The sequence below is a fragment of the Psammomys obesus genome, unplaced genomic scaffold (genome assembly GCF_907164565.1).
Source record: "Psammomys obesus unplaced genomic scaffold, mPsaObe1.curated_primary_1811, whole genome shotgun sequence".
NCBI lineage: Eukaryota > Metazoa > Chordata > Mammalia > Rodentia > Muridae > Psammomys > Psammomys obesus.
In genome coordinates this window covers 2520302-2541778 of record NW_026596131.1, presented here as the reverse complement: position 1 = coordinate 2541778, position 21477 = coordinate 2520302, and the positions used below count along the sequence as shown (strand labels likewise).

The window sequence follows — 21477 nt, the reverse complement described above, 5'->3', positions numbered from 1 at the left end:
TTTTTTTTTTTTTTTTTTTTTTTTTTTTTTTTTTTTTTAATGTGTCTTTTCCAGCTGGAGAGTCCATCCTGAGCTCTCTTTCCTCTATATTCCTCTGTACTCTCTTTCCTCTGTATCCCTGTTCGGAAGGAAACTGAAGCAGTTTCTTGTAGCGTGTCATGCACAGTTAGGAAAACCACTTAGCTCTTTCTGCCTGCTGCCTTGAATCACATTAGCTAGATCCCTGAGCAGTAGGTACCTTTTCTGTCTTCCAAGTTGCTGCATGTAGTAGCCTTAGTAGTTAGGTACTATGTAAGCTCATAACTAGGCTACCCTAGTGGTTTCCTCACTGCTCTTTCACACTGTCTCCACTTGTCACCCTTTCTACCTTCCACCACTTAGTCCCAAAGTCAGTGCCACCTGTTTTAGGTTTTTGTTATGGTACCTCCCACTTCTAGGTACCTATTTCTTTTTCTTTTTCTTTCTTTCTTTTTTTTTTTTTTTTTTTTTTTTTTAAATTTGGTTTTGGTTTTTCTAGACAGGGTTTCTCTGTGTTACAGCCCTTGCTGTCCTGGACTCACACTACAGACCATGCTGGCCTCAAACCCACAGAGAACTGCCTGTCTGTGCCTCCCAAGTGCTGGGGTCACAGGTGTGCGCCACCACTGCCTGGCTTAGGCATCTATTTCTAACATCGCCTGTGTTTTACTCTGTAATAACCCTGAGACTTAGTGGCCAAAAACAGCCATATGGCTAACGCTTCTGTAACTGTAGGTTTCAGAGCAGAGCAAGGGCAGGGTGACTTGTCTCTGTCAGGTTCCCTCTTGTATCTGAGACTTCAGTCCTCTACCTGGTCTTTGCCCACGGATAGTCTTGATGCAATTTAGTGAAAACTTCTGGTCGTAGCTATGTAACAGCACGGTAGTTCTCCAGCCCGCCACGGTAACTGACCGGTCTGTGCTCCCTAGAGTACACCATCACCATGTATGACACCAAGGCCCGAGAGCTCCGCTGGAATGCCACCTATTTTGACTATGCAGCCTCGCTGCCCGAGGACGACGTGGACTACAGTGAGTGTGCCTGAGGGAAGCACGCACACAGAGTTAGGCCGACACCCTGCTCTCCAGAAATGATTTCTTCAGAAAGCGGGATTTGCTTCTTTTTGTTTGTTTGTTTGTTTGTTTGTTTTTTCATCACTAAGTTCCAGGTTTTTCATGGGCTTATGGTGATGGCTTTAGCCAGAGAGAAGGGCAGGCCCACATTGAGTCCCTGTGTATCATAGAAGGAACTTATACTACCTGCCTATGGGCAATAGAATTAAACATTACCATTTGGCATCAATAACCCCATCAAGTAGGTCACTCTAGGGACCTGAAGAGATGCTCAGAGTACTTGTTACTCTTTCAGAAGACCCAAGTTCAGTTCCCAACATAGGATGGCTCGTAACTGCCCAGAACTCCAGTCCCAGGAGATCAGATGCCTTCTTCTAGTCTCCACAAATACCAGACACATGTGTGGTACTAACTCATACTCATAAAATAAATAAATCTTAAAAATCTTGCCAGGCTGGGCACAGTGGGCCATGCCTTTAATCTTGGCACCAAGAAGGCAGAGGCAGGCAGATCTCTGTGAGTTCAAGGCCAGCCTGGCCTACATAGTGAGTTCCAGGGAAGCCAGAGCTACATGGAGAGACTGTCTCAAAAACAAAACAACAAAAATCTTGCCTAGCATACATAATTCCCTGAGCCCAATCCCTAGTACCACAGTAAAAAAAAAAGAAGGCCACATTTAAATGTGGTTCATACTCTAATAACTTCTCTAGTTTTAACATTCTACAACTCAGATGATAATCATGCAACCTAAATTTATTATCTTAACCCTGGTATCTGAAAGACTGACTATTTGTCTTGGCTCAGGACCTCACATACTTTGTCTCTGAGTGCCTTTTGTGGGGTCAGATACACACAGGTCTGACTCTCGGTTTGAGTCACAGGTTTTACATGATTGCTATAAAATCTCAGCTTCATGGGCACTTGCACTGGCTCCTTACCCTTCAGCATTTACTCTATCTTATTGGATAGAATAGTTGTTAAAAAGAGAAAGAAAGAAAAGGAAGGAAGTTGGGAAAGTAAGCCTATTTTACATTTATAAGCCAGGCGTCTCTCAGTGTCTTGATACTGAAGAGTTTACTGAAAACCAGTGACCTCTTTTGACCTGAGAATAGTCCAGAAGTCTCCTCTTGAATGAAATGACTGCAGCTCGCCAAGAGAAGGGAGGACATGGCTGCAGAATGTGGTTGACACGCTTTGTTTGATCTTTAGAGATGTCCCACTTTGTGTCCAATGGCGATGGACTGGTGGTAACTGTGGACAGTGAATCTGGGGATGTCTTGTGGATCCAAAACTATGCCTCTCCTGTGGTGGCCTTCTACGTCTGGCAGCGGGAGGGCCTGAGAAAGGTGGTGCACATCAACGTTGCTGTGGAGACTCTACGCTACTTGACCTTCATGTCTGGGGAAGTGGGGCGAATCACCAAGTGGAAGTATCCATTTCCCAAGGAGACAGAGGCCAAGAGCAAGCTGACGTGAGTTGGAGGAGTTGGGGCAGATCAGGCAGCAAAGGACAACCATAACACTGGCATTCTAGAGCTGCTGCAGTGTAATGTACCCCATACTGGAAGAAGTCAGGCAGACATCTCTGAGGTCACATAGAAAGAACATTAAGAGTCCATGCTGGCTTGTTTGGAGCTGGGTGGTGGCACATGTCTTTAATCCCAGCACCCGGGAGGCAGAAGCAGGTGGATCTCTTGAGTTCAAGGTCAGCCTGGTCTACAGAGAGTTCCATGACATCCAGGGCTACACAGAGAAATCCTATCTTGAAAACAAACAAGTAAACAACACCCCCCCACCAAGCATGCTCATTTAGGAACCTCAGAATGCAAGCCTTGGGGGGTGCCCCTTTATGTTTCAGTTTCTCTCTCTCTGGTTCTGTATTATGTTTATGGATTTGGAGAGAAAGTCTCATTATGTAACCCAGACTGGCCTCAAACTTAAGAATCTTTCCCCCTCATCCTCCTAAGTGATGGGATTACCCACCTGGACTTCTTGAACATTGACTATAAAATATGAGTAGGAGACTGTAGCATAAAAATGTATATTTTAAATTTATATTGTATGTCATACTCACCTTAAAAATCAGAAAAAAAAAAGTATTACAATGTATGTGACCGAGACTTAGCAGGCGTGTATTCTTCATACCCACCTGATAAAAGCCTGTCAAGTCACTTAACCGGCTGGGCCTCAGTCTTCCTACTTTATAGATTTGTGGAGAAGTTGAGATATGATCATATATGTGTTATTGTCTAGAGTGAGACACCATTTAGTAGAAGGTAATTTGTTGAAAGAAGTTGGATAATTTTGAACAATTTCAAAGGTAACTGATCCAAGGCTCCTGATAGTAGTAATAGTAGGGTCTGTAGGTATAATTTTTACTGTTTCCATGCTGGTACAAGACAGCCCTCTGTGGTGTCTCGGGTAGGAACAGATTACCAGGAAATATTACTCAGTTTGAACTGGAGTTTCTCTTTTTTTCCTCCTCTTTTTTGTGTGTTTTTTTGTTTGTTTGTTTGTTTGTTTTAATTTGAGACAGGGTCTCATGAGCCTACACTGGCCTCAAACATGCTATTATACTGGGATTCCAAGCCTCCTGGCTTGTGCATTCCTTTTCCTCTCAGCATCTGCATTGTAGCAGTTCCTTGTTCCTCTGCTGAGCCCTTGAAGTCCTCAGAAAGCATGGTGATGGTTCTGAAAGGGTGCTGGTTAGGGTCACCTGCGAAGCCAGCAGTGGGTGCTGAGTACACGATCTCCTGCTGGTCATCAGTACAGCCCTTTCCTCAGGCTGGACTGGACTCAGTCTAGTCCAGTCCTGGCATTTTTCAGGTGAGGAAAGTGAGGCTTCCCATTCCGTAGGTGATGGGTAAAACTGGGGCCTGAAATCCCACTGTCCTGTCACCCTATAGTACCCTGCCACCTTTTCCTGTGAGAGTTGCCTGGTCCGTGTGTGGCGGCTGATACTTGGGTCAATGAGTGTGCTATCTTGGAGGCCGCTGTGTGTGGAGTTTGGACATGAAATGACTTCAGGATGTATGTTTCTGTTTTATCCCCAGGCCTACACTGTATGTTGGGAAGTACTCCACCAGTCTCTATGCCTCTCCCTCAATGGTGCATGAGGGGGTTGCCGTTGTGGTGAGTCAACTTTGGGGACCTAAAAATACAATTTTTTTGACTGCTTTTGTTCCTTTTTAGCAAAAAGTGATCTTGAATTATATGTAACTATCTAATTGAAAGGAAATACAGAGCTCAGTGAATCATGACCAGCTTCTGCATATCCAGATTTTACTTTGAGAGCTGGATAGTTGACAGAGCAGCTTCTTAAAGCAGGAAGCGCTGTTAACTCCCCATGGCTGTTGCATTCAGATCTAATCCTCAGGCTTTCTTCAAGCTAGTCCTACCACTCTGCTAGTTTGGGGGAGTTGCATGACCCAGACAAACACATCTTCTCCATAATCCCCCCCAAACTCCCAAGTCTTCCTTCTGAGCCTCTGTTGCGCCATTCCTCTGCTAAATCCCTTCCACCCTTTGTGACCTCGTTATTCTTCACCAACCTGCTTTGAGCACTCTCACTGAGTGTCTGGGACATTACAATCCTGCTCTAGTGTCTGGGCTGCTTGTTTGTGTATTGTCGGCCTGCTGAGTTGGTTGGCTGCTGAAGCAGTGAGGCCACTCCTGCCTCTGTCAGCTCATCAGGGTCTGGAGTTTATTCCTCACTATCAATTCCATCATCTGGAACTAGTACATATCCCCTCATTCTCTTCCATATAGTCCCATATAGTTTCATATAATTTCTAATAATAGCTTCTTGGAGTTCTATAATGCATGTTCTTCCTGTGCCTAAACATAAGAAACCGAAAAGGGCCAGACATGATAGTACATGCCTGTGATCCCAGCACTTGTGAGGAAGAGACAGGAGGATATGGAGCTCAAGTCCAGCCTGATTGAGGCCTATCTCAAACAAAAATCTGAAATAGTGTCAGTAGAGCTTCCCTTGCCTGGTCCCAGGACCTTTGTGTCAAGCTTTGATTGTTGAGTAGACAGTGGTTGAGGGGATGTGCTGCAGGACTTAAGGAAACGTCCTGCAAGCCCTCCAGCTCACCAGATCCCATCTCCACAGCCCAGAGGCAGCACTCTTCCTTTGCTGGAAGGTCCCCAGACAGATGGTGTCACCATTGGAGACAAAGGAGAATGCGTGATCACCCCCAGCACAGACCTCAAGTTTGACTCTGGACTCAAAGGAAAGAGCAAGCTGAACTACTTAAGGAATTACTGGCTTCTCATAGGTAAGAGCTGCTTTTGTTGTGTGGTAACTGCTGCCTCCTGGTGGGCAGAAGCCCATCCTTCTGGTTTGTGCTGCTCTTGATTCTGAATGCATTGTGTGCTCTGTCCGATTCAGGGTTGTTTAGACCTGGAAATAGTTTCGTTTCCAAGGAGTTACAGACTCCCAGGTTACCGAATCAGGTCTCTAAAAACGGTTTCTATAATGTTCAAGCTTCAAATGCCTTGGGGTAATTTTAAGGCACAAAATGTCCGTTTCCTGTTCCTCACAGTGCGGTGGGTACCCTTGTTATTTCTGCTCTATAACTAAAAACACCGAGGCTGTTCATATGGAGTAGGAATGAACGTGGGTAAGAGGCTGGACTGTCCTGTTTGAAGACCCATGATAATTGACAGTTGTGGAGTAAAGACAGAAGATGTATGCAACCTGAAGAGAAACCAGAATCAACAGCTGTGAAGAGTCTGAGCTGTTTTGGGGGGCATCACAGCGTGGTCCTAGGGGAGTTTCTTTTTTCTCAGTCTAATTTTTTTGGTGTGTTTCATATTGTTGTGAGACAGAATCTCACTATGTTGCTCAGGCTGCCCGCAAATCGTTCAGTCTCTGCTTCCCAAGCGCTAGGCTGACAGCTATGCCCTACTATGCTTGGCTTCTTCACTCCCTCTCACAATACTTTCCCTTCACTGAGGAGGAAACCAGGGCCATAGGCTACTTGGCTTTAGGCACCAGTTAAGGGTCCAAAAACTGCCTGGCAATGGTTAACAAGTGACACAAAGGAAATGTGTATGAAAGTACTAAAATGTACAAGAAGCCTCCATGACAGAACTGGAAAATGAGATCCCTCTAAAATCCCTCTAAAGTGTCAAAGTAAGACAACGAAGAAAGCTAACAAAGTTCCAAGAGGTCGATAAGTAAGGATCTCACAATTCTGAGGTCCCCTTTGGGGAACTCTGTAGTTGGTCAGCTTAAAATAAAGCAGTGGGGATGCATAACCAGGGCCACTGCTTGTACCCGTTAATGTTAAAATCCGGCCTTTGGTTCTTGTGGAAGACTGTAAGATACCCCACCATCACACTCATTTTGAAGATAAAATGAATCTAATAAATCAAAAGGTGTGGTCTGTTGCTGCTCTGTTTCCCATCCCCAACAGTAACCTTGACCTGGTGTTCAGGATCACCCACTGCTTTGTCACGGAGGTGTGAACTGCCATTGGAGACACAGCGCAGGAGTTCCAGACAGAAGCTGGCCCTGCACCTTTTGCTTCCGTGTCTGGGCCTGTTTTCCCAAAGACAGATAATTCACAAAGATTGGGTGCTATTTATATAAAAATATTTGAGAACCTTAGGATAGGCTTTCAGAATGGTTGGTTCTAAGTATACAGTGGGATATTACTGAATGTCCCTCCTCAGCGGGAGCTTGTTTATAAGGAATCTCAGTAACTTCTCTACCAGTCTATTGGTAGATGGCCTTACAGATACATAGACCTCTCAGCAGTAGGACTGGGCATCAGGGGGTAGAGTAGACAGGACATTGTAATCCAGGGTAGCCTGTAGAAGGACAGCCTCATTTCTCCTGGCCATTGGTCTCTTGTTGGTTGGCCTCTGTGACCTATGGTTACCCACATGCAGATTCCTGGGCCCACCACCAAGTCTGATTCAGAGTTCTGACATAGGCAGCCACATGGGGGAAAACCCTTTTGTAAAGCAAAGCATGCCTCAGCCTGCCATGGTAGACAAGAGAAACTTTGTGATGGTTCAGAACAAAAGTAAGTTCCTCTTAAAGAACCACATCTTTTCAGGTAGAAACAACCTGAAAAGATTGAGGTCAGATGAGAGAGTAAAGAGATCAAGAAATGCAAGCTTTGTCTAGTTCCTGTCAAGTTCTGCCTTGGTACACATGGCAAACAGTCTTTACAGGTTTCAAACAGTATTAGAGAGATTGTGGGTTAGGAGCTGAGGAAATGAATGAGGCAGTAGGCAAAGTATTTCCTCTGTGAGGCTGTGAACCCTTATAAAAAGCCAGGTGAGCCGGCAGTGCTGGTGCAGCACTCGGGAGACAGAGGCAGGCAGATATCTGAGTTCAAGGCCAGCCTGCTCTACAGAGGATGACCTGTGTAGCCCACGATAGCCAGGGCTACACAGAGAAACAAACAAAAAAGTATAGAAAGGCAGAGATGGGAGGATCCCAGGATTCACTGGCCAGCCCATCTAGTTGAAATATTTTGCTCCAGTTTCAGTGAGAGACCTTGTCTCTTAAAAAAAAAAAAAAAAGTTTTTAAATAATAGTAAGGTAGAGAAGTAATTGAAGAAGATACCTGATGACCTGTGATCTATACATACAGCCACAAAGAAGAAAAAAAAAAGAGTATGAAATGAAAAGCCTGAATCAAGCAAAGAGCTGATCCCAATGAGAGAACAGAAAGGAAAACTGATGGGGCTTTTCGAGCCTATGATAAAACCATTTGATTTTAAAACTGAACATATTTTCAAGCTCAGTGATATGCAACTCCAGTTGTTTGTTGTAGTTACTTTGTTTCGTTTATTGCACACAGTAGGGGTGGAGTTGAGGTGTGCTGAATGCTAGGTAGTCATGAAGTTGTCCGTACAGAGCAGTGAGCAAGTGAGTGCCCATCAGTCTGCACCCATCCTGTCCTCTTAGTTCCTGTAGTTCTTTCGCAGTTACTCACCACTCCTTTAGGTGGAAGCTCAGCTGTAGCTAGGAGGAGGAGCAGAGCTTTGCCTGAGCAGCTGAAATGCGCAGAAGGGAGCTTGGTAGCCTTACAGACCGATGGTGCTAGAAAAAGCAGAGAAAGAAATTCTTAAACATGAATGCAGCATCACACTGCTTCCTGAGTTGAGCACATGCGCCCATACAAGCCTTGCTTTACAGCATATCCCAAACATCCTTGATACCTCCCATGACAAGGACAGAGGTGTGTTTTGTTCTGTTTTTTTTTTTTTTTTAATTTGCAAAAGCAACAGAATATTGGGCGGGAGAGGTGGCTCAGTGGTTAAGAGCACTCACTGCTCTTGCCTAGGGCCTAAGTTTGGTTCCCAGCACCCATGTCAAATGACTCACAACCACATGTGATCCCAACTCCCGGAGACTCTGTCGCCTGTCCTTGGGTACTGCACTTACCCACACACATGCATGTAATTAATAATAAAAGTAAATCATTCAAAAAGAAGCAGAAGACTGTATTCTGCCATCAACTGATACAACTTGTTTTATTTTAAAATTTGTATTTCACATGTGTGCACATATCCTTATGGAGACTAGAGGACAACTTCATGTGTCATTCCTTTGGCCCTATCCACCTTACTTTTTAAGGCGGACTCTTTCATTGGCCTGGAATTCACTGATTAAGTTAGGCTACCTAGGCAGCAAGCTCCAGGGATCAATTTGTCTCCATCCCCCACTGGATTACATATGTTGCCAACTTTTCTACATGGGCTCTGGAGATCAAATTTGGGTCCTCTTGCTTTCACAAGTACTTTACTGACTGACCATCTCTTCAGTCCTAAAGTTTCTATTGGGGGTGGGGAGTGTTTTTTAGGTGTTTGTTTGGAGAAAGGCTTTACTGTTTAGCTCTGGCTGGCCTGGAACTTACTATGTAGACCAGGCTAGTCTTAAATGCACAGAGATACACCTTCCACTGCCTTCCAAGAGCTGGGATTAAAAGTGAGTGCTATCACATACTATAAAATTTCTGTTTCTGAGCCTGGCAGTGGTGGCACACACCTTTATTCCAGATCTTGGCAGGCAGAGGCAGATGGATCTCTGTAAGTTTGAGGCCAGCCTAGTCTATAAAGGGAGTTCCAGGGCAGCCAGGGCAGTTAAACACTGAGAAACCCTGTCTTGGGGTGGGGTGGGGGAATTTGTTTTCATGCTAACTCTCCAGTGGCTGCCTTTCCCTTTTCTTGCCATATAGATAAGGGATCGCCTTGTAGAAAAGATTCCCTCAGCAGGTAGAGAGTTACTGAAATTTTGTATTGGGATCCACCACTGCCTAGAATCTGTTTAAAAGTTTGTTTCCTCTTATAGGACACCATGAAACTCCTCTGTCCGCATCTACTAAGATGCTGGAGAGGTTTCCCAACAACCTGCCCAAACATCGAGAAAATGTGATTCCAGCTGATTCAGAAAAAAGGAGCTTTGAGGAAGTAAGTGGGGACGTGAACTCATGGCTTTGGCTTTTCCTAACAGGTATTAATGGACTAGATCAGGGCCTCAGCTGGTCTGCCCTGTTGGGGGAGCATGAGGGAACTGTGTACTGGAACTGTTCACACAGATGGTGTCCTCAAAGCATGCCTTGTCCTGAAGAGAGGACAGAGTGGAAAGAGACTCTGAGAAGAAGCTTGGAACTTGAGTCAAAAGCTCCCAGGTGCTCAAACTTGTTATTTTACCTCCATCTGCTGGTACTTTATTGGCTGTTCCTGATCAGGTACAGAGGGTTAGGGGTATTTTTTTTCCTGGCCTGCATGACCAACAAAGTGGACTTGGAGGTTTCTGAAGGCCTTAGTGAGCTAGCTCTTCAGGCCTGGACTCCTGCAGCCCCACTAAGTGGAGAGTGGTAATAGAGAAGTGGCCTAGACTGGGGGAGAGTTTGAAGAACAAGAGCTACTGCCAGGGGCGGTCTGTGGTCTAACAAATCACTTGAGAAACTTGGTTGGTTGGTTGGTTGGTTGGTTGGTTTTCTGAGACAGGGTTTCTGTGTGTAGCCTTGGCTATCCTGGGCTCAATTTGTAGATCAGGCTGACCTTGAACTTAGAGATCTGCCTGCCTCTGCCTCTGAGTGCTTTGATGACAGGCATGTGCCACTGTGCCCAGCTCAAAGTAATCAATTCCATTTATTTGACTTGTTCAATGCTGGAAATTGAACCGAACGCATTATGTATGCTAGGCAAGAGCCCTACACTGAGCTATATTCTCAGCCTAAGATCCTATTAAATATTGCATACTTACAAAAGTATAAAGAAGAAAATAAGAGAATACAATTAATCTAATACCCAGAAGTGGCCATGATCCAAAATTTTATATTTAACCATCTGATATTGAGCAAGGAGGTCTTTAAAAATGTTCTTTTTTTTAATTGATGATGATGATGGTGGTGGTGTGTGTTTGTGTAGGTGTACGTGTGTGTACACACATATGTGCCATGGTACAGGTGTGAAAGTAAGGGCAACTTGCAGAAATTGTTTTTTTCCTTTTACCCAGAGGTCAAACTCAGATTGTCAGGTTGCAAAGGCCAGAAGCTGGAGTCACGGGTAGTTGTAAGCTGCCTGACGTGGGTGATAGAAACCAAACTCAGATTCTCTGCAACAACAGTACCTGAATTCAACCACTGAGCCATCTCTCCAGCCCCACAGCTGTCTTTTTAAGCACAGTTAATATACTGAACAGTTAATATAATTAAAATAAATGTTCTCCTTGTCATATGCTCAGCACACATTTCTCAGCCACATGCTATGTACGAAACAAGCCATTCTCCCCATGCACTGTGGGATGCACTATAAAGGAGGCATGAACCTTTAAAAGAGGTTTGTACCTGGATGCACTCCGATAGCAGCTGGAAGGGAGAGAAGGCACCAAAGGCTGATGTCTTAAAGGAGAACGTGTAGTGATGTAAGCATGTGGAAAACCTAGTGTGCAAGGCCAGGAAGCTGTGTGTTAGTGTTGGTGGACACACAGGGAACACTAGCTGAGTTGAACACAGATCTGTGTGTCTTCTAAACTGTCCCGGAGGAAGCTACATGATTATCTGATTTAATTTGGAGCATCTATAAGAATTCCACTTATTTATTTATTTATCATAAGCATTTATTTAATAAAGGCATCTGATACATTTCTGTAACTTTGGAAAACTAATAGAACTCTTGAATAAATTATTTTAGTTTGGGAATTCCTGAAAATTTAAAACAACCTAAGGAAGTGGCTTCACTGCTTTGTTAGATATATTAGGTACATGCCTGCACTACATACATACGTACAGCCTTCTTGGTTTTTTGGCGTGCGTGTGTATGTGTGTGTGTATGTGTGTCAACATGGGGGCATGGTGAATGTAAGGAGGCTAGAAGATGTTAGATGTTCTGCTCCCGCCACCTTATTCCCAGTGAAAGGCAGAATCTTTCACTAAATCTAGAGCTAAACTGATGACCAAGTTCCAGTGATTCCCCTGCCTCCACCTCACCCCACCGATGGGGTTATAGGTGCACATACTCTTCTCCCTGGCTTTGTTTGTGGGTTCCTGGGATTCGAACTCAGATCTTCATTCTTAAAGAGCCTTATTTGTTTTTGTGGTTTGGTTGGTTGGTTGGTTGGTTGGTCGGTCGGTCGGTCGGTCGGTCGGTCGGTCGGTCGGTCGTGTGGGGATTAAACCTACGATCTTCTGCATGCCCCAGCTAGCCTAATTTTTCAATGTGAAAAGATATCAAATTGATGGCCAACTTTTCACTAGACTTTTCTCTACAGTTGACTTAGGTGATTTTACAGTTTCCCTTAAATAGCAAATCTACTATTAGAAGTTGTTAATTTATCATTGAAATTTATCACTGAAAATTTTAAAAGAGCCGGGCACAGTGGTCTGTAATCCCAGCACTTAGGGAGGCAGAGGCAGATGGATCTCTGTGAGTTCCAGGTCGTCCTGGTCTACAAAGTCCAGGATAGCTAAGGCTACATAGAGAAACTCTGTCTTGAAAAAAGAAAAAAAGAATGTCAGGGTCTAAAGGTATTTCCAAATATATTGTTCTGAAATCTCTGTGAACAATGACAATATCACTGCAGAATTTATGGTTTGTTACAGCAATTACTTAGAAAGAAGCAACAGTAGCAAAAGTCTACCAGACTTTTGATGAACTAGAAAAAAAAAATATTTGAGTTTAGTCCTACATTTTAAGTAGACATGGCTTCTCTTGGGTGCTAACTTCATCTATATCTGGCTAGACATTTACCAAATCTCTTTTATACAAGGTTATCAACCTAGTTGGCCAGACTTCAGAAAACATACCAACCACCATGTCTCAGGATATAGAAGAAAAGCTGTCCCGTGCCCCTGCCAAGCCTGAGGCCCCTGTGGACTCCATGCTCAAGGACATGGCTACTATTATCCTGAGCACCTTCCTGCTGATTGGATGGGTGGCCTTCATCATCACTTACCCACTGGTAAGGTTTGACCTTTCTCATTGTCCTCCATGTTCTGATACCTCTCTGTCAAGTACTGGATGTCAGTGAGAGCCATATGAAAGCAGCCAATATGTTTCATATTTAAAAGTCACTATTTAAGCCAGGTATGGTGTTGTATGCCTTTAATTGTAGCACTTGAAGTTTGAGGATAGGCTGGTCTACATAGCAAGTTCAAAACCAGCAAGGGGCTATGTAGTGAGACTCAGTCTTAAAAAAGAAAGAAAAGAAAAAAGGAAAAAAAAAATTTGCTTATTTTCAAAAACATCCCTAGCTTCTTATAAAAGGACAGTTTTATAACTAAATCTTACTGTTTTTCAAAAAAGGGTATAAAGGTTGATGTCTAACCCTGCCTATGATCATTTTAAATAGTTAATTGTACTTGTTTTTTAAAAGGAAGGCCAGCAGATGAAAATCTGCTTCTTCATACACTACCTATGAGATCAACTAAAGTGTAAAGGGTGAGCTGCTAATTCCTTTCACTTTCTAGTTGTGTATGATTCAAAACAATGATGTTGTATGTGAGCAGACAGTAGTCCCTTCAGCAAGTTGTTCAAGCCTGTGGAGTTGTCTCTTCAGAACACCAGCACACAGGCAGCTCTTGTCCCCATCAAGTAGGGAAGACAGACTACATGCTTTGCTTTCTGTGGACAAAAGACCGTTACCTAGTCTTTTTAACCTCACACAGTCTATAAGGTCTATTTATTATTATTATTTATTCTTTGTCCGCAGTAGGAGGTTTAGGGAGGCCACATGACTTCCTGAGGTACTTGGCTAGTAGGTGGCACACCCAGAACTTTGACCCTGGATTCAAAAAAAGCTGGAAAGTTCCCCTTTAGTCCACCTCCCATGCCCAGGCAAGAGTAATTACAGACCACTGATGTGGCTCATGATGCTGGAGCAAAGTCTTCTGAGTACTGGAGAAGAGGGTGCTGGGTGGCAGCACAATGGAGCAGAACCTTAGCCAGGCATCGTAGTTCAACCCCACACTGCCTCATTCTGGACCACAGCCTCCAGCTGCCTTCTAGACTTCAGGCCCCCCTGTTCTAACCTCTGTTCAGGCACAGTTGTGGACCAGAGCTTTCCCCCTACCCACTAGGCCCCTATGTACCTCTAACCATTGTTTCTATTTGGTTTCACTTTGACAACACTCCCAGGTGTCCTTAAAAGTCACTAATTTCTAAGATTAAATGGGAACTTCCCCCTTGGTTTAGCCCTCTTTCTAGTGCAGGATCCCTTCAGGTGCTCCTCCTGGTTACCACTCAGTCTCACCAGCCCCCTCCAGGCTTAGACTGTGGGCTCTTCGGAGTAAGATTACTGAATCTTACTTCTGTCTCCATGTGGCTTCTCTCTGGCCTTGTGCCTCGCGGGGTTCAAATGAAGTTTGCCTGCCTCATTGGCCTCAGGGAACACCTCTCCCTGTGACTTGTTTCCCAGCTACGCTAGCCTGGATGTGTATTTCTCTTCACAGAGCATACATCAGCAGCTCCAGCACCAACAGTTCCAAAAAGAACTGGAGAGAATTCAGCTCCTGCAGCAACAGCAGCTCCCCTTCCACTCACATGGAGACCTTACCCAGGATCCTGAGTTCCTGGATTCATCTGGCCTCTTCTCAGAGAGCTCAGGCACCAGCAGCCCCAGCCCATCCCCCAGAGCCTCCAACCACTCCAGCAGCTCTGCCTCCAAGGCTGCCACCAGCCCCTCCCTGGAGCTGGATGATGAGGGTAAAGACAGTTCCCACTGTGTCTTTGAACATCACCTGAAACACCTTCCAAGACTCACTCCTGAGGGCTCAGCATGTTCTATCCTAGTTTCTTCCCACTTATAGGTTTGTGGGATAGGGGCTTCTGCCCTTTCATGGTATCCTGTTCTAGCTCTTCTTCATCTTTAATCTGCTGGGCTATGGCATCTACTGCTGTTGACCAGAGGGAAGTTTCCCATCTGGCTTAAGTGAATTCCTGAGACTAGCCACTGGCCACATTCAAAAAGTGACCCACTTTCCTTGTGGGGAGTGGGCTTAACCGGTTGTCAGGCCCCACATCTTGGAGGATTGCTACAGAGATTGCGCTATAGAGCCCCTAGTTCTAAGCAGCCTCTTTATTTTACCTGTTCCAGCACACTGAAATGTTCTAGAGATGGATCTCTGAGGTAGACCTTCTTTGTTTTTTGTTTTTGTTTTTGTTTTTTTTTGGTGGTGTTCACCTAAATTTTGTTAACTAAACATGAGACTCCACAGAGCATTCTTTTCTTTGGGAAAGTTAAAGACTTTCTCAAATAAGATAATGTAAAGGCAGAAGAAAAGAATGTTGTAAGAGCAGGGGACAGAATTCTGGGGAGGAGGCAGTGTCCCTGAGCATAAATGAGCAATGGGCCTCGCTCTTTTCCACCAGGAATCTGGGATATAGACCCTCTTAAATCCCAAGTCATACTGAGAAATCAGGAAGCCCTTTCACCCTCAAAGTTCTTCGGTGGTGTCTTTTTAAAATGACCTCTTCTTCCTGTTTTGTCCCAGATGAAGAAACCAGAGTGGTGATTGTTGGAAAAATTTCATTCTGCCCCAAGGATGTCCTGGGCCATGGAGCTGAGGGCACAATTGTATACAAGTGAGTGGTGGGACCCAGTCCCCCAGCTGTGAGAGTGCATGCCAGATTGAAGTTTTAAGTGCCAGGTTCCTGGGGCATAGCAGGGTCAAAGTGACGATCAAGGCAGATGAGCCTTGCCTCTAGTGAGCTCCCACACTGTGATAAGAGTTTCTGTTGCTATGATAAAAATACCATGACCGAAAGCAACTTGGGGAGGAAGGGGCTTTATTTTACTTACACTTCCACATCACAGGCAATTGAAGTCAGGACAAGAACCCAAGGCAGGAACTGAAGTAGAAGCCGCTGAGAAGTACTTCTTACTGGCTTGCTATTCATTGCTTTTTAGCCTGCCTCTTTTAGATCCAGGACCGCCTTCCCAGGGGTGGTACCACTCAAAATGGGCTACGCCTCCCCCCATCAATCACCAATTTGAAAAATGTAGTACAGAATTGCCTATAGGCAAATCTTATGGAGGTGTTTTCTCAGTTGAGAATTCATCTTCCTAAATTACTCTAGTTTGTGTCAAATTGACTTAAAGGTAGACACTAAAAGAGAAGTGATAACTATGGACTGATGGAGGTTGGCCAGGGTCTATGGGCCTTGAAGCTGAGGTGGCTGATACTGGAAGAAGGGAACATTGCATCTTACAGAGCTGAGCTCATGTCTACAGCCCAGTGTGCACTAAGCAAACTCTGCTACTACTTCCTGTCCCACAGAGGCATGTTTGACAACCGTGATGTGGCTGTGAAGAGGATCCTTCCTGAATGTTTCAGCTTTGCAGACCGTGAGGTCCAGCTGCTTCGAGAATCAGATGAGCACCCGAATGTCATCCGCTACTTTTGCACAGAGAAGGACCGGCAGTTCCACTACATTGCCATTGAGTTGTGTGCAGCCACCCTGCAAGAGGTAGGTCTGGCTGGCCTTTCTAGTGACAGTGACAGGGTCAGTGACAGCTTTGGCACAGCCACTGCAGCCCCCTCTCCTACCCAGTGGCATGTGTTCAGGAAGTATCTATTTGCTATTTTTTAAACTTTGCTTTATTAACTTTATTGAAGTTACAGTGCAGTTACAAACGTTACTTCTGCTCAACTTAAGTATACAGTTTGGTGTCCACTCAAGCACCAGCCACAAATGCATAGCATTTTCATCACCCCAGTTTTTAATGGAGAGGTCCGCTCAGCATTCCTGGGCAGGTGGGTTGTGGCTGGCAGATCTCTGGCTCCCTTTCTTCTACTTGTGCTGTGTCTCTTACAGTATGTGGAGCAGAAGGACTTTGCCCACCTTGGTCTAGAGCCTATCACCTTGCTCCAGCAGACCGCCTCAGGCCTGGCACACCTGCACTCTCTCAACATTGGTAAGAGGATTTCCTTTTCCAGGCTAAAGGCCCAGGTGGGGCCAACTACCTGGTCTGCATAGGGGAAAGGGGGATTTAAGTGGTCTTTTGACAGGGTGTGTAAGAGTGTGAGGGAGAACCTTAGGTAATTGAAAATGATTATTTTGTAGCTCATAGCAGGTATTTAGGAGTCTGACAAGGACCCACAACCCCTTGAAGGAAGCTGGGGTCACTTGTGGTAAGTGTTGGATGAATTTGGAGTTCTCTACTAGTTCACAGAGACCTGAAACCCCACAACATTCTCCTCTCCATGCCCAACGCACATGGCAGGATCAAGGCCATGATTTCTGACTTTGGCCTCTGCAAGAAGCTGGCAGTAGGCAGGCACAGTTTCAGCCGTCGTTCGGGGGTACCTGGCACTGAAGGCTGGATTGCCCCAGAGATGCTGAGTGAAGACTGCAAAGAGAACCCTGTAAGTAAATGGGACTATTTTAAAGACAACCACAGCAATGTGTTTCAAGATCTGGGGCCAGGGACATGTGGCTGCAAATGGCATCTCTTTAACAAAGAGCTGCTCTGTGAACTTTCCACGTAGTTTCACGTTCTGATAGATAAATGAGAAAGACAGATATGAACCATTGTCATTTTCCCAACCCTCCCAGTCGCTTTTTACCCCCTTTCCTTTGGGAACCTGGAGAGTCAGGTTTTGCCTAAGATAAGCAGACCTTCAATTTTCATTTAAGTTTGCTTTGTTTCTCCATACCTTTGTTTTAAGAATCTGTTGACATACATAAAATTGAAGGATTGTTAGGGCCACCCAGAGTCACTGTTACTACATAATGTAGGTTTGCTCTGTCTTCCTGTGTTTACCTGTGACTGGACCATTTAAATGTAAGGAGCAGGCGTCTCCGCCCTTCACCCCTAGATGCAGCAGCACTTGTTTCTAATAACAATGCCTTCTCCCACCATCTCATCAGATCTGAACAGTCAGCACTCTTCCCAGCCTGTTCCTAATACCTAATCCGTGTTCACATTCCTCAGCAGGCCCCCAGCAGCTTCCCTACCTGTTTTGTTCTCTGATGCTTACTCTTGAGAAGTCCTTGAATGCCCCGTTCTAGGCTGCTTGCTTGTTTCTTTATGGCATTGCTTCATAGTTCTCTCTGTTCTTTTATTCTCTCTGTAAGCTAAAAGTTAAGTCTAGAGGCTTGATTAGATCCAAGAGAAAGAGGCAGGTAGATCTCTGAGTTCAAGGCCAGCCTGGTGAGAAACCCTATCTTGAAAAAACAAAATAAAACAGCTGTATAGATTCAAGAGAAATGTTTCAGGCAAGAATAGATTACGAGTCACTGTCAAGGATGAGTGTGATGGCGGATTGTCAGTGATGGAGCACCTGGCAGAGCCAGCATCCCAGGCTGTCAGCCTGAAAGCCTATGACCTTGACATCAGTCAGGACACTATGGCAACACTACAGGGTGTCCCTGGCTGTTCTAGGCAATTCACATTTATCTTTCACTTATCAGATATCTTTCAGAAGGGGGCTGAAGTGAAGTCAGGTGTGTGAGTAAAGTAATGGCTGTCTGAGACCTCCCACTCTGCATTTCTTTCAGACCTACACAGTGGACATCTTCTCTGCAGGCTGTGTCTTTTACTATGTCATCTCTGAGGGCAACCATCCTTTTGGCAAGTCCTTGCAGCGGCAGGCCAACATCCTTTTGGGCGCCTGCAGCCTTGACTGCTTCCACTCAGACAAACACGGTGAGCAGGTGGTCTGTGTGGTAACACCTTCCACTATACTGCCTATCTCAGCAGCCTTAGGAAATGCTAATACATACAGAGCTGGCAGAGGCTGGCTAAGATCATCCTTGGAGTACTGAGGTGGTAACTTGGGCCAGACACCCTCTGGAGACCGCTCTTTGTGCTCTGGAAATTGGATTCTGTTGTGTGGGATCCACAGTTACAAGACAGTCTGTACCCAGCAGGGATGGTCAGACTCTGTCCTTGCCCTGCTGACTTGCATGTAACACATACTTCTTCCTGACTAGGGAGTTTGCTAGATTATGTTAAATCACAGCACCCCAGTGCTGCTGTGTGAAAAGATTAAAACAAAATAATTGCTTTGCTTATGAGGTTTTTTCCTTATTCATTGTAGAAAAACATATTAACATAAAGACCCATATTTTCTTTATACGGGGATGGATATCTGCTTCTTTGTATACATTACTCTAATTGCTTATCTAGATATGTATACTTTTATAAAAATGGATGTAGGAATGGTGACACACACCTTTAATCTGAGCACAGAGCTGGAGAAGCTCTATAAATTTGAGGCCAGCCTGGTCTACATAGTGAGTTCCAGGACAGCCAAGACTATACAACAACAAAAAGATGGGGTTAAGGGTTGGCAAGATGGCTCGTGATTAAAGGCACTTGCCTGCAAGCCTGATGACCAGAGCTCAATCCGTGGTACCCACCCACATGGTAGAAGGAGAGAACTAACTTTTTATAAGTTGTCCTCTGACCTCCACACATGTGCTGTGTCACACATACATGCCCTCCCCTGTACACAACTATGTAAATATAAAAAAAGAAAGAAAAAGAGGTGGGGCTGAGGCTAGGGGTGGGGGTGGGATATACCTGTAATCTAGCCATTAGGACACTGAAGCAGGAGACCAGGCTAGGATTCTCAGGGTTCCAGGTGAGCCTGAGCTGATAGGCTGCTGGTGGAAGTGGGGATAGGGATTAAATCATGCGTTTGCAGCAGGCTTGTTTTTCAACTTCATCCTTTTGGGTTTTTTGTTTGTTTGTTTGTTTGTTTAATGAGTCAGGATCTCTTTGTGTAGCCCAGGCTAGTTTAAGTCTTCCTATGTAGCTCAGACCAGTCTCAAAATCATGGTCTTCTGCCTCAGCTTCCTGAGTACTGGTATTACCAGCCCACCGTGCTTTACCTTGAGTGTCTTTCTAAATCCATCTATATTTAGTCATGTTAGCAATTCATCACATAGGACGTAAGCCTCTGCTTTTGGATATTTATTCACTACTTTTCACAAACCACATGGCGAAGGTCTGTCATTGTTTTATTAGAATCCATTCCTATAGCAGATCTTGTATCAAAGGGCATGCAGGGACTTGGGAGATGGCTCACTTGCTAAAGTGTTCACCTCAAAACATGAGGACTTGAGGCTGGACCCTTAATACCCAGGTTAAGGGGCGGGGGGGCAAGCCTGGTGTCTTGAACCTGTAACTCAGTACTAGAGAGGCAGAGACAGAAGGATCCTTGGGGCATGCTGGGCAGCCAGTCTAGCTGAATTGTGAATCCCAAGTTCAGTGACAGACTCTTATCTCAGAAAACAGAGGTGGAAAGCAACTAAGGACGACATTTGACATAATCCTCTGACCTCTGCATGCATGCACACACACAAACATGTACACACATACAACAGATACACACAAATGTGGGCAAAACAGACTTTTAAGGTTTCTGATGTTCCCTTTGGTTATAGTTTGGAAATAATGGGTTGTTCATTTTCCTCTTTAGAGGATGTCATTGCTCGTGAATTGATAGAAAGAATGATTGCAATGGATCCCCAGCAGCGGCCCTCCGCAAAGCACGTGCTGAAACACCCCTTCTTCTGGAGCCTGGAAAAGCAGCTCCAGTTCTTCCAGGTACCTGGGTCTGTTTCTCCACCAAAATCTGTCTTCCAGATTCTGAAAAGATTGAAAGAACAAAGAGCAAAACAGATGACCTGTAGCCTACAACCAAGACAAACGTGATTAGCATTTATGTTCATAAACTCTGTATGTGTGCTGTAAAGGAGATGAACTAGAATGGCTCATACATACAGGCTGTCAAGCCAGCAGTGGCAATCGGCACACTAGAGAAACTGAGAAGCCCATAGCTTCTCAGGCCGCAAAACTGGGTTGCTTCAGCAGTCAGTCTATACTTTAGACCTAGAAGATTTCCCAGAGAGCTCCTGGTCTTAGCCCACAGTGGAAGGCTGAAGAAGCTGGGTTCTGGTGGCAGTGAAGGATGGCAGTAGTGACAGAATGGGATAGGCATTCTTACCAGCAAGAAGCAAAGGCCAGCCTGGCACACTGCAGACTTCTCTAAATCAGCCCACCTGTCAGAGGGTGCTGCCCGTGCTGGAGAAGGACCTTTGCTCTAGGCCAATTCTTCCTGGAACTGCCCTCCCAGTTAATTTTAGGTGACTAAAATTAATAGTCACATTTTAAATGTTTTCATATAATAATAGTATAATTGGGATTAAGCTATATATACAATGTTATATTCTGCTTTTAAAAAATACATATAATTATAATGAATATAGCATTCTATCATATTAATGTACCCATTTTTTATTTCTCTAAAAAATTAGATTTTTTAGATATTTTATATATATGAATGTTTTGCGTGTATGTGTGTCTGTGCACCACATATGTGCCTGGTGTCTGTGAAGTTCAGAAGAGGGTGTCAGATCCCTTGGAACTGGAGTTACAGACAGTTGTAAGACACAGTGTGGGTGCTTGGAACCAAACCCAGGTATTCTGTGAGAGTAGGAAGTGCTCTTAACTACTGAGCCATCTCTGCAGCCCCCAACTGTGCCCTAATTGTTAAACTTTATATGTGGGGATCCCTGATAGACACAAAAGTAGACTAAACCCTGCAGAGAGCCCCTCTTAGCCATCCTCCAGTTTTAGCAAGTATTTATCCTGTGTTCTTCCACACCCCAGATTGCTTTTTAAAGATTTCCTCCTTATGTATGAGTGTTTACTACATGCTTGTATGTACAGCACGTACTTGCCCGGCACCCACAGAGCACAGAGTACCTCCTGGGACTGCAGTTACAGGCAGCTGTGGGCTGCCACACGGCGCTGGAAACAAAACTCGGTCCCCGACGACAGCATGAAGTGCTCTTAACCATTGAGCTATCTCTCTAGCCCCAACCCTAGATTATTTTGAAGCAAATCCTAGATACCATACAATTTCATTCAGTGTCATAAATTCAAACATCTCCTTAAG

General features: G+C 44.7%; 1 protein-coding gene across 2 annotated transcripts in view; it reads left to right on the top strand.

Moving 5' to 3' along the window:
* The window catches only part of Ern1 (endoplasmic reticulum to nucleus signaling 1), a 97766-nt gene that overhangs the window by 68307 nt on the left and 7982 nt on the right, over nt 1-21477 (top strand). For both annotated transcript variants that reach the window (XM_055592268.1, XM_055592267.1), the window contains exons 7-19: nt 948-1049; nt 2301-2562; nt 4144-4222; nt 5208-5373; nt 9411-9529; nt 12336-12527; nt 14017-14269; nt 15058-15148; nt 15844-16033; nt 16382-16481; nt 16733-16932; nt 18068-18215; nt 19996-20123. In XM_055592268.1, coding sequence (XP_055448243.1) covers nt 948-1049; nt 2301-2562; nt 4144-4222; nt 5208-5373; nt 9411-9529; nt 12336-12527; nt 14017-14269; nt 15058-15148; nt 15844-16033; nt 16382-16481; nt 16733-16932; nt 18068-18215; nt 19996-20123 — 2030 coding nt within the window. The remainder of the gene's footprint in view (nt 1-947; nt 1050-2300; nt 2563-4143; nt 4223-5207; nt 5374-9410; nt 9530-12335; nt 12528-14016; nt 14270-15057; nt 15149-15843; nt 16034-16381; nt 16482-16732; nt 16933-18067; nt 18216-19995; nt 20124-21477) is intronic.